Below are 14,501 nucleotides of genomic sequence, written 5' to 3' on the forward strand. Positions count from 1 at the left end.
CTACCTAATATTAGCTCACTAGTTTGGAATTTATGGCCCAATACTTGCCACAAATAACTGCAATCAAACTGTACGAACGAATAGACAGTATTTTTGCAAACCTAACAAAATTAGTCTCACTATTTTAGGATCACTACACAATGTACTACAATTTCTTAAAGTTTAGCTTGAAACTAATTTGAATAAGCATTTCTATTCTTCTGGAAATTAAGAAACCTAATCCTAGCTCGCGGCCCACCACGCGCGGCTCGGCCCACCACGGCGTGGCCCAGCCGGCCAATGGCCCGGGATGGAAGAGACCCGCACGCGACGCAAACATGCAAAAACGCCCCCGATCTACTTGGTATTTACAGCAAGCTCTAAGGCACTATTTCTCTAGCCTACGTTTTTACAGATATGCCCTCCCCCTTCTTCTTTACCGCGGCGACGTCCCCCGGCACCCATGCGCGCACCGGCGCGATGGCGCGGCCACCGGGCGGCCATGCCGGCGTCACCCGGGTCTCCAAGGCCTAGCTAAGGGACCGATGATTACCTCCATGACAACGCGCAGCGACTGGAAGCGATACGGCAAACAGGGGCGTCGTCCCGGGCTCCCTCCCCGACGGTGGTCCTTGACCTGCGATGGCGGGTGCGTTCCCGTGAGCCACAGTGAAAACGGAGCAAACCAAATAGCTAGCGAGCTCGAGGCACTACCCACTTGAGGTGTCGGTTTGGCTGGAGAAGGCCCGAGCTGAGTTGGCCACGTGCGCACCGGCGATGCGACGGCGCCTGGTGATGGCATGGCCGTGTCGGTGATGGCTAGCCTACTTGAAGCTATGGCTAAGGTGCGTGGGGTGCTCAGGAGGGTACGACTAGGCTGATGGTGCAATGAATTGCTACTGGGTGCTCGGAATGGCTGACTTGCCGACGGTGCGCGTCTGTCCGGTCTTATGGACCCAATGGGGCGGCGATTACAAATTGTGGCTTTGTGCAACGGTACACTCGGCAAGGTGGGGACGGTTGCACGGCCAGCTACCTAGTGGAGCCAAGGGTGCGATGAATTGGAGCATAGCGCTGCGGTCACAGTGAATTGAAGGAAAGGGGTCCCCGGCCATGGCAACAACTAAGGCAGGGGAGCCTTGGCACGGCTAGGTTTGGCCCGGCTATGGACGTCAATGCAACAAACAAGCACACACAACAATGGGGGACAACGAGACATGCTCTAGGTGGCTGTCTGCACGGCCGCGGCTGCAAGTCGACGAGGCTCAGCACGGCGTCGTAGCAGGCAGCGCCAGACAAGGGAAACACAGTGCAAAGTGACGCCGAGGTGATAGGGAGCAGGCTATCGCCTCACACGCGTGCCACCATGGTGAGTCAATGGAAGCAGTGTCGGCATGGCGACGTGCGGCATGTAGCGCAGGACCCGGCGCACTTCTGGCCAAAGCAGGGCAGGGCATGGTCGGTAGGGCTTGGTCAGCATCCCAGACGTAGCGCGTCAGTCTTGGTGTTGTAACCCGCGCACGTCAGTGAGTGGCAGCCGGTAGCCGAGGCAGCAGTGCTAGGACTCCGTGCATGTGGTGCAATCACGACGACAGTGAGGATGCGGCCGGCGCTTCGGCGCGCGCGCGCTGGGCGAGCCAGCAGCAGCGCCAAGCCAAGCAGCGGTGGTGGCCGTGGTCAGCGTGCGGTGGCAGGCGGCCTTGGCACACAGTGCAAGGGCTGTGCATGTGCACAGGCACGACAGTGGAACGCAGCCGTCATGGCAGCGTGTGCTGGCAAGCCTGCAGCCACTACTAAAAAAGTCCACATCCAAGACAATCCACTTTTGTCATAGTAAAGGCCAAAAACGTCATGGACATATATTTGTGACGATGCTATGACGAAATCGTCTTCGTCATCTTTGTAGCGTCATAGCTGTTGCACCTTGACGATTTTGTGTATTTTGTCATAGATATCATTACATCCATGACGATTTTTCCCCTGTCACTGAACTGTTTCAGCCGGCTTGCAGCGTACACGTGTATGGTCACAAGGTTGACACGTGTGCGGCTGGTAGATTGACACGTGTTGGGCTCTTTGATTGAAACATGTTGGGCTCATAGGTTGACATGTGTTGGGCTCGTAGGTTGACACGTGTTGGGCTAGTAGGCGTTCTGTGGGCGTTGACGTGGCAGCACGTGGGCGCTGACATGGCAGCACGTGACATAATGACATTTTTTTTCATCATAGAAATTTGCATAGGCATTTGATGAATTTGAAATAATGCATAGGTACCATACATGGCCAGCCTCAGCAAACATAGAACACAGGTTCATACATCACAGTCAGACTTATTGTTCATACAACCAAAGTTCCCAAACACAGGGGAACCACAAGTTCACACACATCATTGGAACCACCACTTCACACACAAATTCGTTCACAAGTGACATAACCAACCTGCTCAGCACCAGGGAACTACAGGCAACTACAGAGGTACCTAGCAAGCGCAGGAACAAGCTAAGTAGCTCTATTACCTGCGTTGATGTTCAAGATGCGCTGAAGTAGTAGATCATTGGCTTCTTGTTTCTTCTTGAACTCCTCCATCTCCTGCTGGGTCCTGAGCACTACTTCTTGGGTCTTGGCCAATACATCTTCTATTTCTTCACCTTTCTTCTTCAAGGTGTCCAGTTCTTGTTGAAGTAGATTAGCCCACGTCTTCTCTGCCTGTAGCTATTTCTGAAGTTGTGCTTCTCTTGCAACTGATCCAGCAGATTTTGACCCTGGTGTTTGAAGACCAGCATTCTTCAGGAATGTAGAAGTAGCACTGGTTTGTGAGAGGACCTTGGAAACAATTTCAGTACTAGATCTTGGTGTCTCTAAACCTTCAGCAGGTTGGGCCAACATATTTTCCATGGCACTCTACATCAGAGAGATGCAAATTTGATAAGTTACTTATACAGAAACCATGTTTCAAGAAAAGAAATGGAAAACATCAGATAATCCATGTTACAAGATAAGACAATCATTAGAGAACATCAGATAATCCATGTTACAAGAATGTATGTGTACACAACCATGTTACATATGAGAATATAAACTGCATATATAGCTGCATATATGTGTATGCAAGCACTTTCCATTTCAGCAAGCATATAACTGGATATATAGGTGTAAGCATGTATGACCATTTTTTCTATGTATTTTAATCCCAGCCAGCAATCAATTTTAGTCCCTTCAAGCAATTTCACAAGTAAAGATAGGACCATCCAGACACATCATACAAATTGTGGCATATGATAATCGCACCCAGCAACCAATTCTGAATATAAACTGACATATGCACACAACCCATCCATCAATGAGGTGTAGGGACTTACAAGTGTCTCTTTGACTTGATCTGTCATACCATTCTTCTTACTGGTATGGCATTCCTTGAACATCTCCACGGCATTGACATCATGATCCTTGTTTTTCACCATCTGTATGTAGTTTGAGAAAGAAATGCAGAAAAATTAGCTTTTGTATCTACACACAAATAGAAAACGTATTGTACTAGATTTTTAGCACTTACATATGTGTACAAGTGCGAGATGTAGCTGTGAGATCCCATCGACTGATGGTGTTTGACCTTAGTACGATTGGTCTTATTCTTCTCAGCTACTTCCTGAAATGAAAACAAGTAAGTTGCAGATAAAGTAGACAAAACAGAGAAGTTGTTGTCTTATGGCACATCATACCCTCCCTTTTGGACTAGACCACTTTGCCACAAGGGCCAGCCACTGTTCATCAGTTATAGTTGGAATAGGGGAAGTTGTTCTGATTTGATCAGCTGGGACACCGATGAAGTACTTCTTCTTCAATAAATATCTAGTCTGTCGTACCCTAGATTGGAGTAGATTGGTGCAGGCTTGCTTTGTTGGGTCATCATTTTCATCAACTGCCAGCCTATTCTGTGGAAGTCAATAAGTCATGAGATTTAGCTATTAGCATTTGATACAATGACTTATGGAAAGTACCAAATAGATATTGAAGGTATTTACTTACAGATAAGTGGCCAATGAATTCTTTCATATAGTTGTCTTCATCCTTCTTGTATTCTTTCCAGTGAGTTAGGACAGGCATGCTGGACCTAATGACAAGTCCAGCCTCTAAAGCTAGCTTAGCAGCTTGTAATGGCTTCTCAGGCCTTTTCTTCCCTGGAGCAATTTCAATTGGCAACCTTCTTCCCATCGCCTTTGTCATGTTGTCTAGCAATTTGCCCTTTGTTGGTGGTCTTGGTTGCCTTGGAGCACGTTGTCGACCTACAAAGTATCCGCTGAGAGTGTTAGACTAGTCCACCATTAAATCAAAGAACGTGAGAATGCATGATCTGTTACTTGCCTTCAGGAACAGTCTCTAACTGTTTAGAGACATCTGCATTGGTTTGCTCAGAGATAGCATGTTCATCTGCATTCGTTTGCTCATCAAAAACAGACCAGTCCAGAACAGGATCTTGTTCTTCAACTTGCTTCATAGGGTCTGTGTCAGTGTTCTCAGACTCTGGGAAGGTGGTGCTGTACTTTTTCCTAGACCTTGTGGCAACTCCAGGAACTGAATCGCCCTGTCTAGTTGCCCTAACCCTTTTCATTCCACCTAGAGGCATCCTGGTGTTCTTCTTTGGTCGACCCCGCTTGGTCTACTTGTTCTTGTTGTCAATTTCCTAACACATAATGGAAAATATGTTATTATAATATATATCAGATAGCGTGATGCCAGAACCCCCAACCAAGATTGAGAAGAGACCTTTTCTACGCTAGTATTATCAAAATCATCATCTTCTTCCTGGCCCTCTTCAGCTCTAGGAAGATATTCGGATGAATCTGACCGCTCATCAGTTACATTGTTGTGTTTTTGCTTGTTCGGATTCTGAGAACTAACAAGTCCCGAAAGCCAAGGTACGAAGACGCAAGGATTCCATCTTCTTGAGGTTCTCCGCGACTTGCAAGTCCCGAAGCCGTTCATAGTACCCTAATTGTAAACAAATTTTAGTGGAATTGATTGCTAAACCCTAAACCCTAAACCCTATCTAGTGGAATTGCCCTACAACTAGAAGACGACGCTACACAAGGGAACCAAATACAAAGAACAAAACCCTAAAATGAGGAGCACAGCAGAGAGGAACCTAGGCTTGGGGGGCAGAGCACTTTTGTGGCCCGTTTAGGCATCGTCATTGCGTGGCTCGATGAAGTGGCCGACGTCGAGGTGCGGCTCGATGAAGTGGCCAATGTTGAGGTGCGGCTCGATGAAGTGGCCAACGTCCTACTTCTCCATCTCTGGTGGGGTGGACATCGCAGGTCACGGCTCCTCTGTCTCCGTCTGTGTTGCGGCGGAGTGGATCTGGGGGGCGGAGTGGCTGTATGAGAGGGTGGCGGAGTGGGTCTGGGTGGCGGAGTGGATCTGGGCGGTGAAGTGGCTGTATGAGAGGACGGCGGAGTGGATCTAGGGCGGCGGCGGTGGAGTGGATGCGGAGTGGGTGCAGCGGAGTGAAACGAAATGAGGCTAGAAGAGATGTGGGAGGGGATTGACCAATATATAGTCCTCAGTGAAATTACTATGTTGTCCCTGTGTACTTTCAATGGAGCGGATGCCGGAGGAGGGCAGTAGGGGGTTTTCGGAGGCACCAAAATTGGGCAGGGATAAGCGCGCAAACGCCAGAACCCCTAGGCAGGAGCTGGAAAGCATTTTTCTTTTTTTTAGAATAAAATTAAATGGTTTTTTCTTTTATGTCTATTTATTTTATTGAATTGTAAATTGATATTTGCTTCAAAAAAATGTGACAACAATTTCTACATGATTGGGATAAAAAGTAAGTTTGTATATAATGATATTACCATGTTATTATAATGCTTTACAATGTTGTTTTTAGTATTTGTAACCTATTTTGATATATGAAGGACATGATTCCAATGTTTTGTTTTTTAGTATTTATAATATCTGATGTACGCATAAAATTTTCAGTATGATAATATTTTAGGTCTCAAATTATAGGGAGACATACATGATCCCTTTTTTGTATATATATACACATGTAACATACATTCTACTTAACTATAATGTGTGTGCTTCAATGAATTTAAACATTTAGTAAGTTGATTAGCACTTCATAAGATGACATACTATGTGAGCATATGAGAATGACTTGATTAGCACTTCATAAGATCATATACATGCAAGGTGTGCTTTGTTACTATATAACATACATACACACATATATGCTATAATATGCACTTCACATATAACTAAGCACTTGATAAGGTAAGGTCTACATGCTTGCTTATATCAACACATATAATTATGCACTTGAGTTGAAAAGATCATACACATGCTTGGTTATATCAATACACATAGGTATATGATGTGTGAGATCATATAGCTATACATGCTTGGTGTACTTATACACTTAACATGGACCATACAATGACCATTAGAGTGCGAGTTGGACAATTAGTGTACATTGATGAAGGTCTTGAACAGTACATTGAAAATCCAGTTCAAATTCGATTCAAAATGAGCTTGAATCATTGATTTGACCACTGTTTGACCATAATGGACCCACCAGTCAGCCTCATCCCATGGTGAACCGAGTCCAGCCATATGGAAGGCTCACTCTAGTGGACCAACCCTGTCAGCCTCTTACCCCAACGGTCTGATACCCCCCAATCCGTCCCCAAATCCCCGAATTCCCCAAATCGCCACAGCTAAAGTTCCTTCGACGCCTCACCGCCGGGACCGCTACCAGGTGCCGCCACCGCTCGCACTACCAACCGCCACCGCCGCTGCCAGTCGACTAGGGTTACACCTCAATGGCAACCTCTGCTGGCTCAAGCTCGTCACGGAGCTCCATGGAGCAGTCCAGGGCGCGGTCCCCGTACTCCTCTCCAATTCCATACCACCACCCCTCTACTCCTACACACCGGCTCTGGAGTGCTACTGTGGTCAGAAGACTCCCAGGTGGATCTCATGGAGCAATGCAAATCCTGGAAGGAGGTACAATGCATGCCCCAAATACAAGGTGAGTTCAATTTGCATTGTGATGTGTTGATTTCAATCTAGGTAATAGTCTACCTAACAATCTGAATGTCTGTGGGTGCTAGGCTGGTGGATGCCCTTTCTAGGAGTGGTTTGATCCCAAGCCAACAGAGCATCAGGTCGAAATTCTTGTTGATTTGTGAGATGCAGTTAGGGTCTTGCGTAGCAAGAATGAAACTCTAGAGCTGGAGAAGAATGAACTTAGTTTTCTGCTAGATGAAGCACATTTGGAGATGGCCAAACTGGTGAAGGAAAAGGAGGAGGCCATGGCACTTGTGAAGGAGCTTGAGGCCAAGGCACTTGCCAAGCCACAGAAGAAGCTGAAGGCAGTGTGTTGTGGTTCACTGATCTTTCTTGCTATTTTTTTGGCACTGCTGGTGGCAATGTTTAGTAAAGGTGCTCAGCCCATGAAGCTACAACTACCTACTATGAATGTCTGAATTGGCAATGTCTGAATGTTAACTGAATGTATGAGTTAACTGAATGTATGAGTTAACTGAATGTATGAGTTAACTGAATGTATCAGTTAACTGAATGTATGAGTTACTAAATGTATGTTGATGTCTGAATTGTCACAGTTATTGAATGAGTTAATGTATGAATGAGTTATTGTATGAATGAAAAATTGTTTGAGTTAACTTAACTGTATGAGTGAATTTGTTGTATAGACAGATTTTGCTAGAATCTAGAGACAACAACATCCCAAAAATGACAGCTAATCAACATATCCCAGAAATGACAGAATTTGTTACAATCCCAAAAAAAGAGCCACTGTTCAAATATTTGTGCTCCATCAACATCCCAGAAGTATACATCCCAAAAATAATAGAATTTGTTACAATATTTGTGCTCCAAAAATGGCAGCTAATCAACATTTAAAAAATGACAGCTAATCATCATCATTACATTCCATGGGATCCCTATCATTGTCACTACAATACTCTAAGATGGTGTCATCTACATAGTCATCATCCTCATCACTGTTCTTAGCCATGTCTTCTTCTCTTCTATTGATAAGAGCTTGTAAGTTACCAACAACAGAAGATTTTTGTCCATCTACACGTCGCTGCACTGGTGTAGGTTCATCGGTGCCATCATCTTGATCATCTTGCACCTCAAGCTCATTATCAGACCTAGTTTCATCTTGGTGAACAGTGCTGACTTCTGTTTCATTGACATCATACATGCTCCTATGCTCAAATTTTTGGACAACACGCCAATTGTCGCCAAATTGTGTGTCCTGCACATAGAAGACCTTTGTTGATTGACTTGCTAATATAAATGGGTCTGACTTGTACCAAAACCTCTCTATATTGATGGATCTAAAATGGCCATCATCTCTAATGTTTCTAGCTTTGCCATCTTGACTGAACCACTCACACCGAAAAAGTACCACAGTTCGAATCATTTGTAAATTGGAGTTGTAGCTCAACTGAACTATCTCCTTGAGCTGACCATAAAATTCAGTCGACACTCCATTGTGTGTTCCTTCTGCCAGCACACCACTGTTTTGTGTCTGCCTTTGTCTTTCACGATCAATAGTGTTGTATCGAACACCATTCACACTACATGATGACCATAATCTAACCCTAAGGTCAGGTCGACATGATATTGCATAAAGCCCTTCACTGACCTCTTCACGATTATCCTTCCACAGCATCTTGATCTAAAAAGACAACAGATTAAGTGAAAAATGTGGAACTCAGATTAAGAAGACAACATGATATATTGCATAAATTATGGAACCACTTACATGACTCCTAAACCAAGCAGGAAATTCCTTTTCTAACCTACTCTCAATATCATGGCCACCCTCTTTCTCTAACTCTTCTCTAAACTTGCTGCACAGATAGTTCACAATATGAGTATTGGTCATGCAGGTTTAGCATAGTTTTTAGTAGCACACAAAATTTAGAAAAAACACTCACCTCAAATATGGCTCCACCTCATGACAGTTGTTTAGCACATACCAACAAAGCTTGTCAAATTCTTTGTTTTCAAGATATGTTTCCCTGTTGGCTCCCAAGAGTTTAACACCATGCTGGAAGACAGAGAGGTCACCATTTGGTGGATCCCATTTGTCATCATCACGATTAAATCTAGTGACAACATCTTCCATGTACCTTGAACAAAAGGTCAATGCCTCATTAGCTATGTACGCCTCAGCGATGGATCCTTCAGGTCTAGCTCTATTCCTCACGTACCCCTTCAAAGTGCCCAATTGGCATTCGATCGGGTACATCCATCCATATTGGACAGGGCCTCTTAACAGTGCTTCATCAGGAAGGTGGACAGCCAAGTGGACCATCACATCAGAAAAAGCAGGAGGAAATATTTTTTCAAGCTTGCACAGTATCACAGGGATTTATGCTTTTAGACGTTTCACAACATCCTTTAGTTTCCTACTACAAAGCTCCCAGAAAAATTTACCCAACTCAGCAACTGCTTCATATATGTCCTTGTGCACTAATCCCCGGAGACCGGTTGGTAAAATTCTTTGGAGTAGGATGTGGCAATCATGGGTTTTGAGGCCCTACACCTTCGAACCATCTGCACTAATGCATCTTGTCAGGTTGGAAGCATACCCATATGGAAACCAAATACTTTTCATAAATCCACAAAATGCAGTCCTTTCTTCTTTCTCCATGGCATACCATGCTGCTGGCATTGAAACTGAATCACCATCTTCTTGTTCTAAATGCAACTCAGGTCATATGCCCATATCCTGCAAATCAAGTCTCGCATTAACTGTATCCTTATTCTTGCCATCAAGACAGAGAATTATGCCGAGAAGGGCATCACATATATTCTTCTCTATATGCATCACATCAAGATTATGTGGTAGCTTCAAGTGTTTCCAATAAGGTAGTTTCCATAGGGCCAACTTTCGACTGAATAATTTTGGCTCCTGATCCTTCTGTCCACGCTTCCTTTTCTTGCTACCCTCAGGCCTACCAGGACTAACATCTTTTACCTTCTCTAGAGCCTCCAAAGTTTCATCCACAGTCAACTTTGCTGGCTCTATCCAGTTTTCTCGGTGTCCATCAAAGGCCAAGCTTCTTCTCCATTTGTGAGTTTTTGGGATGTAGCGACGGTGTCCAATGTAGCATATCTTTTTCCTAAGACTCCTTGACAATGGATCTCTATTGCAATAAATACATGCATAGTAACCTTTAGTAATTCACCCTGACAATACACCCAAAGCTGGATAATCATGTATGCACCATAGTACTGCAGCACGAAGGTCAAACTTCAAACTAGTTAATGCATCATAAGTCCTGACACCTTCCCAGAGTTTTAACAAATCCTCAATGAGAGGTTCTAAGAATACGTCAAAGTCCTTGCCTGGAGACTTTGGTCCTGGGATGAGTAATGCCATGATGTAGTTGGATGCATCAGTGCATGACCATGGAGGTAGATTGTACACCTTTACAAGTACAGGCCACATGCTATAACTTGTGTTCATGTTCCCGAATGGATTGAAGCCATCTGTAGCTAAACTAAGCCTTAGGTTTCTTGCATCTTCAGCGAAGCTAGGATACATATCATCAAAGTCTTTCCAGGCTTCACCATCGGCTGGATGGGTCATTTCATTTTCCATAGCCACCCTCTTCTCCTTGTGCCACTGGGTCTCCTCAGATGTTGCTTTGTTTGCAAACATCCTCTTTAGCCTAGGTATAAGAGGAAAGTATCTCAAAACCTTTTTTGGAACCCGTTTGGCACCATCAGCATCTACCCACCTAGATTCCTTGCATTTTGGGCAAATGTCCGCTTTGGCAAGATTCTTCCAAAACAACACACAATTGTTGTCACAAACATGGATTAACTCATATCCAAGGCCCAATTCTTTGAGATATGTCTTTGCTTTGTCATATGAATCTGGAAGACAACTATTAGGGAATGACCTTGCCAATAACTTCAATATAACACTGATTGCTGTGTTGCTAATCCTGTAGAAGGACTTGATGTGTAGCAATCTAACTAGAAAAGAGAACCTAGAATGAACAGAACCTGGGCAAAGAGCACGTTTTGCATCTTCAAGAACTTTCACAAACATAGGCTGTTCTCCATCTTCTTCTACAGCTATGTACAAGTCTGCAAGCATCTCTACAGTACCCAAATCATCTTCATTGTCAGCCTCATCCTCATTGACCACATCACCTAGATGATCAGGCTCATATGCATCCTCTGCAATTTCAATAATCTCAGCATCAAAAGCTTCTCCATGGTGTACCCACTGAGTATATGTAGCTGACCATCCATAGAGGTACACATGGTTATGCACATCTTTCTGACTCAGCGAAGACTGATTCAGACAATGGCGACAGGGGCAAAGTATAACATCATCTGCATTGAATCTATCCCGAACATATGACATAAATTGATCAACACCGTCTGTGAACTTATCACTGAACCGAGTAGCATGAATCCATGTCCTGTCCATCTAATCAATGTAACAACAATTACCTCTAATAAGCCATGTCTAAACAGCTATGAAATGCTATGAATTGCAGGCAATGAAAGATGATAGTACCTCTAAGTAGCTGAAGTAGCAGCAGGTTGAACACGGAGCAGAGAAGCCACAGTAGCTGCCCGCCGCCGGAGCTTCCCACCGGAGAAGCACGCCACCGGAGCAGAGAAGCCACAGCAGCTGCCCGCCACCGGAGCTGCCCACCGGAGAAGCGCGCTGCAGCAGCTGCCCGCCGTTAGAAGCCCGCTGCCGGAGCTACCCGCCACCAGAGCTGCCCGCCGCCGGAGCAGAGAAGCCGCAGTAGCTACCCACCGCCGGAGCTGCCCACCGGAGAAGCGCGTCGCGCCGCAGCAGCTACCCACTGCTAGAGCTGCTCACCGGAGAAGCGCGCCGTTCCGCAGCAGCTACCCGCCACCGGAGAAGCGCACCGTGCCGCAGTAGCTACCCGCCGCCGAAGCACCTCCTCCCGCCCCCTGCCCGATTCAATTTAGATCTGGGTGGATTGGATTGGATTGGGTTCGGTTGGGTTGGGTTTATGATTGATTCAATAATCAAATAAGAAAAAAACTTCCAATCTCTAAACATGACCGAAGTCTTGTTCTGATGGTAAGCCAACTTGGCTCTGAGAGAAGAGGTGGTGGGTTCGATTCTAAGGCACCACCAATTTTTTTATAAATTCTACTTTTATGACGAAATAATTATCTGACAGGTGGGACCTGAACGGTGAAACTATTCTCTTTCACTTCTATGACGAATCACAGAACACTTGTATGATGATTCTTTCAAATTCGTCACAGTTAAACAATGGGGTTGATGGCCAAACCAATCATCTATGACCATCTACGTAATTTCATCACTAATGAACCTTATTCCATGACCAAAACTATTATCATCATTCCGAAATCATCATAGATGAAAGGATTTCTAGTAGTGAGCGGTGCCAGGCCAAGCCGAGGGTGGTGACCATGCCCAGAGCTAACCCATGTGTCGTGCACGCATTTTAAAGTAGCTTAAAAACTTGTACTCGATGCTCCAAACGCCAAACCTGTTGTTCGATTCGTAAGAGGGTACATCAAGCTACCAACTGAAGTCATGACATCGCGCTACTTTCTAAGCCGATCGCCCAACAAAAATTGCCAAAAGCAGCTTCGTCGACCCCTTTTAAAACTTACGTGGAATGACGCTGATTCGAATGATTTCACGTCGAATCCCAATTCTGACCTACTGGATGTACTAGCTAGCTATCCTTGTCCTCGACCACACCTATTTCATTGCTGCCTACGAAGCACGTACTACCAACTCTATCAAAGTTCGCATAAACGTTCTATAACACTTTTGTTCGATAAAATTTCGGTTAGACTACTAAACCATATTATGCGACATGAAACGTAACATTGATTTCTTGTTTCGCATAAATGTTTCAAGTGCCGAACATTGATTTATAATTCATGTTATACACATATGCACATAAGTGTGATGCTCATGCGATGTTTTAACAAAACCGTACAATGTAACACCGAGGGTGTTATAGTAGGTGGCTTGTATTTTTAGTAGGCTAGCGCAACACTCGCTTCGCCTCATATTTGTCTAACCGGTTTGCTAAGTATTGTTGTAGAAATTTTTTAATTGGCTATTCACACCCCTCTAGCCATTAGGACCTTTCACTTATGAAAGGAGGAGTCAACAATTCTAGACACAGGCAACGATCGAACTCCGATGAATACACGGTTGAAAGACTCCGAGGAGTTAGTGGTCATGGTGCCATACCTGAAACACCCTTCATCATATGCTAACGCCCATTTAGTCTTATGTTCCATCTGCGCCTCTAACCAGGCCTTGCCTGCTTCATTTAGCATCTTATCTAGTTCTCTCTTTGTCTCCTTAAACTGGTGCTCTATATGTACACAACATAGATCCTTTACCTTGTCACATACCTCCTACTTCCTCTGACGCCGCTAGAAATTGGTGGCAAAGTGTCTCATGCACCATCTGTGCACTAGAGGCGGGAACCCATCTATATGCTCAGCTGTAGCATTAAGAAGCCCTGGATAATAGTCCAAGATCAAACATATAGTGCGAGATGGGCCAAACACTTGTACACGTAGAAGCCGCATGAACCATGGCCATGATTCATTCTTCTCTCCCTCTCCCAAAGTAAAAGCCATGGGTACTATCTGGTCCTCTGGATCAACGGCAGCAACCATCATCAAGGTGCCACTATACTTTCCTGTCAGGAAAATGCCATCAACAAGTACGACTGGATGACAAACTGGAATGCATGTTCCTTCCGAGCGAAAAGGAAGCGTGAGGGTCGTACAAAAAGTCAGGAGAACTCCTAATCGTCCTCTCGCTCCGTACAGAGGCTCAGGGGTTAAAATTGTTTTTGTTATGAGAGAAAAATAGTATACATTAACCGATAAGTGAAGTGAAGGAACAGGCATGAAGCAAGAAGCTCCGCAGCACACTGTAGACCGCAGACATGCAGACCTGCAGGCTGCAGTGCTGAATCTACATGACTACATGTAGTATGTAGCCATGATTACGGATTCTTGTGAGAAAATGTGAGTAGGAGTACTCTACTACTCTACCTAATCTTTTGAGGCTGTTATTCCAATCGGCAGAGGTAGTAGGCGTGGCATGGCGTACCATACCTTCACACAGTCTTTTCTTGGTGTACTTATTAGGCATGCTGAAGCTTTCCCATCTGTGTGATCGTGTCCAGCGAGATCGTGCTTATTGCAGCCCACAGACCTAGCCAAGTATGGCAAAATTATACCTTCCACTTAGATAATCTGCTATGCATGCAGCGATCGGTCGCCGCCCCGTTCCCGTGGTCGCCTTACCCGTGGGCGCTGGCCGGGGGGACGTACTGATCGAGGCCAACGCTGGGGTGTGGGGTCTTTTGTTTCACAGTGTTTGGCGTGTTGCCGCCTTGCCGGCCGTGGATGATGTCACGGAGGGCAGCTTACAGACATGCATGGCAGCGCGTGGTCACCCGCGC

At 45.1% G+C, this 14,501-nt stretch overlaps 1 protein-coding gene across 1 annotated transcript; it reads right to left on the bottom strand.

Moving 5' to 3' along the window:
• Positions 1-10,210: 10,210 nt before the first annotated feature.
• LOC136467175 (uncharacterized) lies at positions 10,211-11,473 on the bottom strand. The gene has a single exon (XM_066465770.1). It carries the CDS (start codon positions 11,471-11,473, stop codon positions 10,211-10,213), a length of 1,263 nt encoding a protein of 420 aa, XP_066321867.1.
• Between the last annotated feature and the right edge of the window lie 3,028 nt (positions 11,474-14,501).

Source organism: Miscanthus floridulus, chromosome 1 (assembly GCF_019320115.1).
Source record: "Miscanthus floridulus cultivar M001 chromosome 1, ASM1932011v1, whole genome shotgun sequence".
Lineage (NCBI taxonomy): Eukaryota > Viridiplantae > Streptophyta > Magnoliopsida > Poales > Poaceae > Miscanthus > Miscanthus floridulus.

Coding starts and splice junctions, on each gene's coding strand:
- LOC136467175 (XM_066465770.1), bottom strand. CDS start 11,473: ATGGACAGGACATGGATTCATGCTACTCGGTTCAGTGATAAGTTCACA.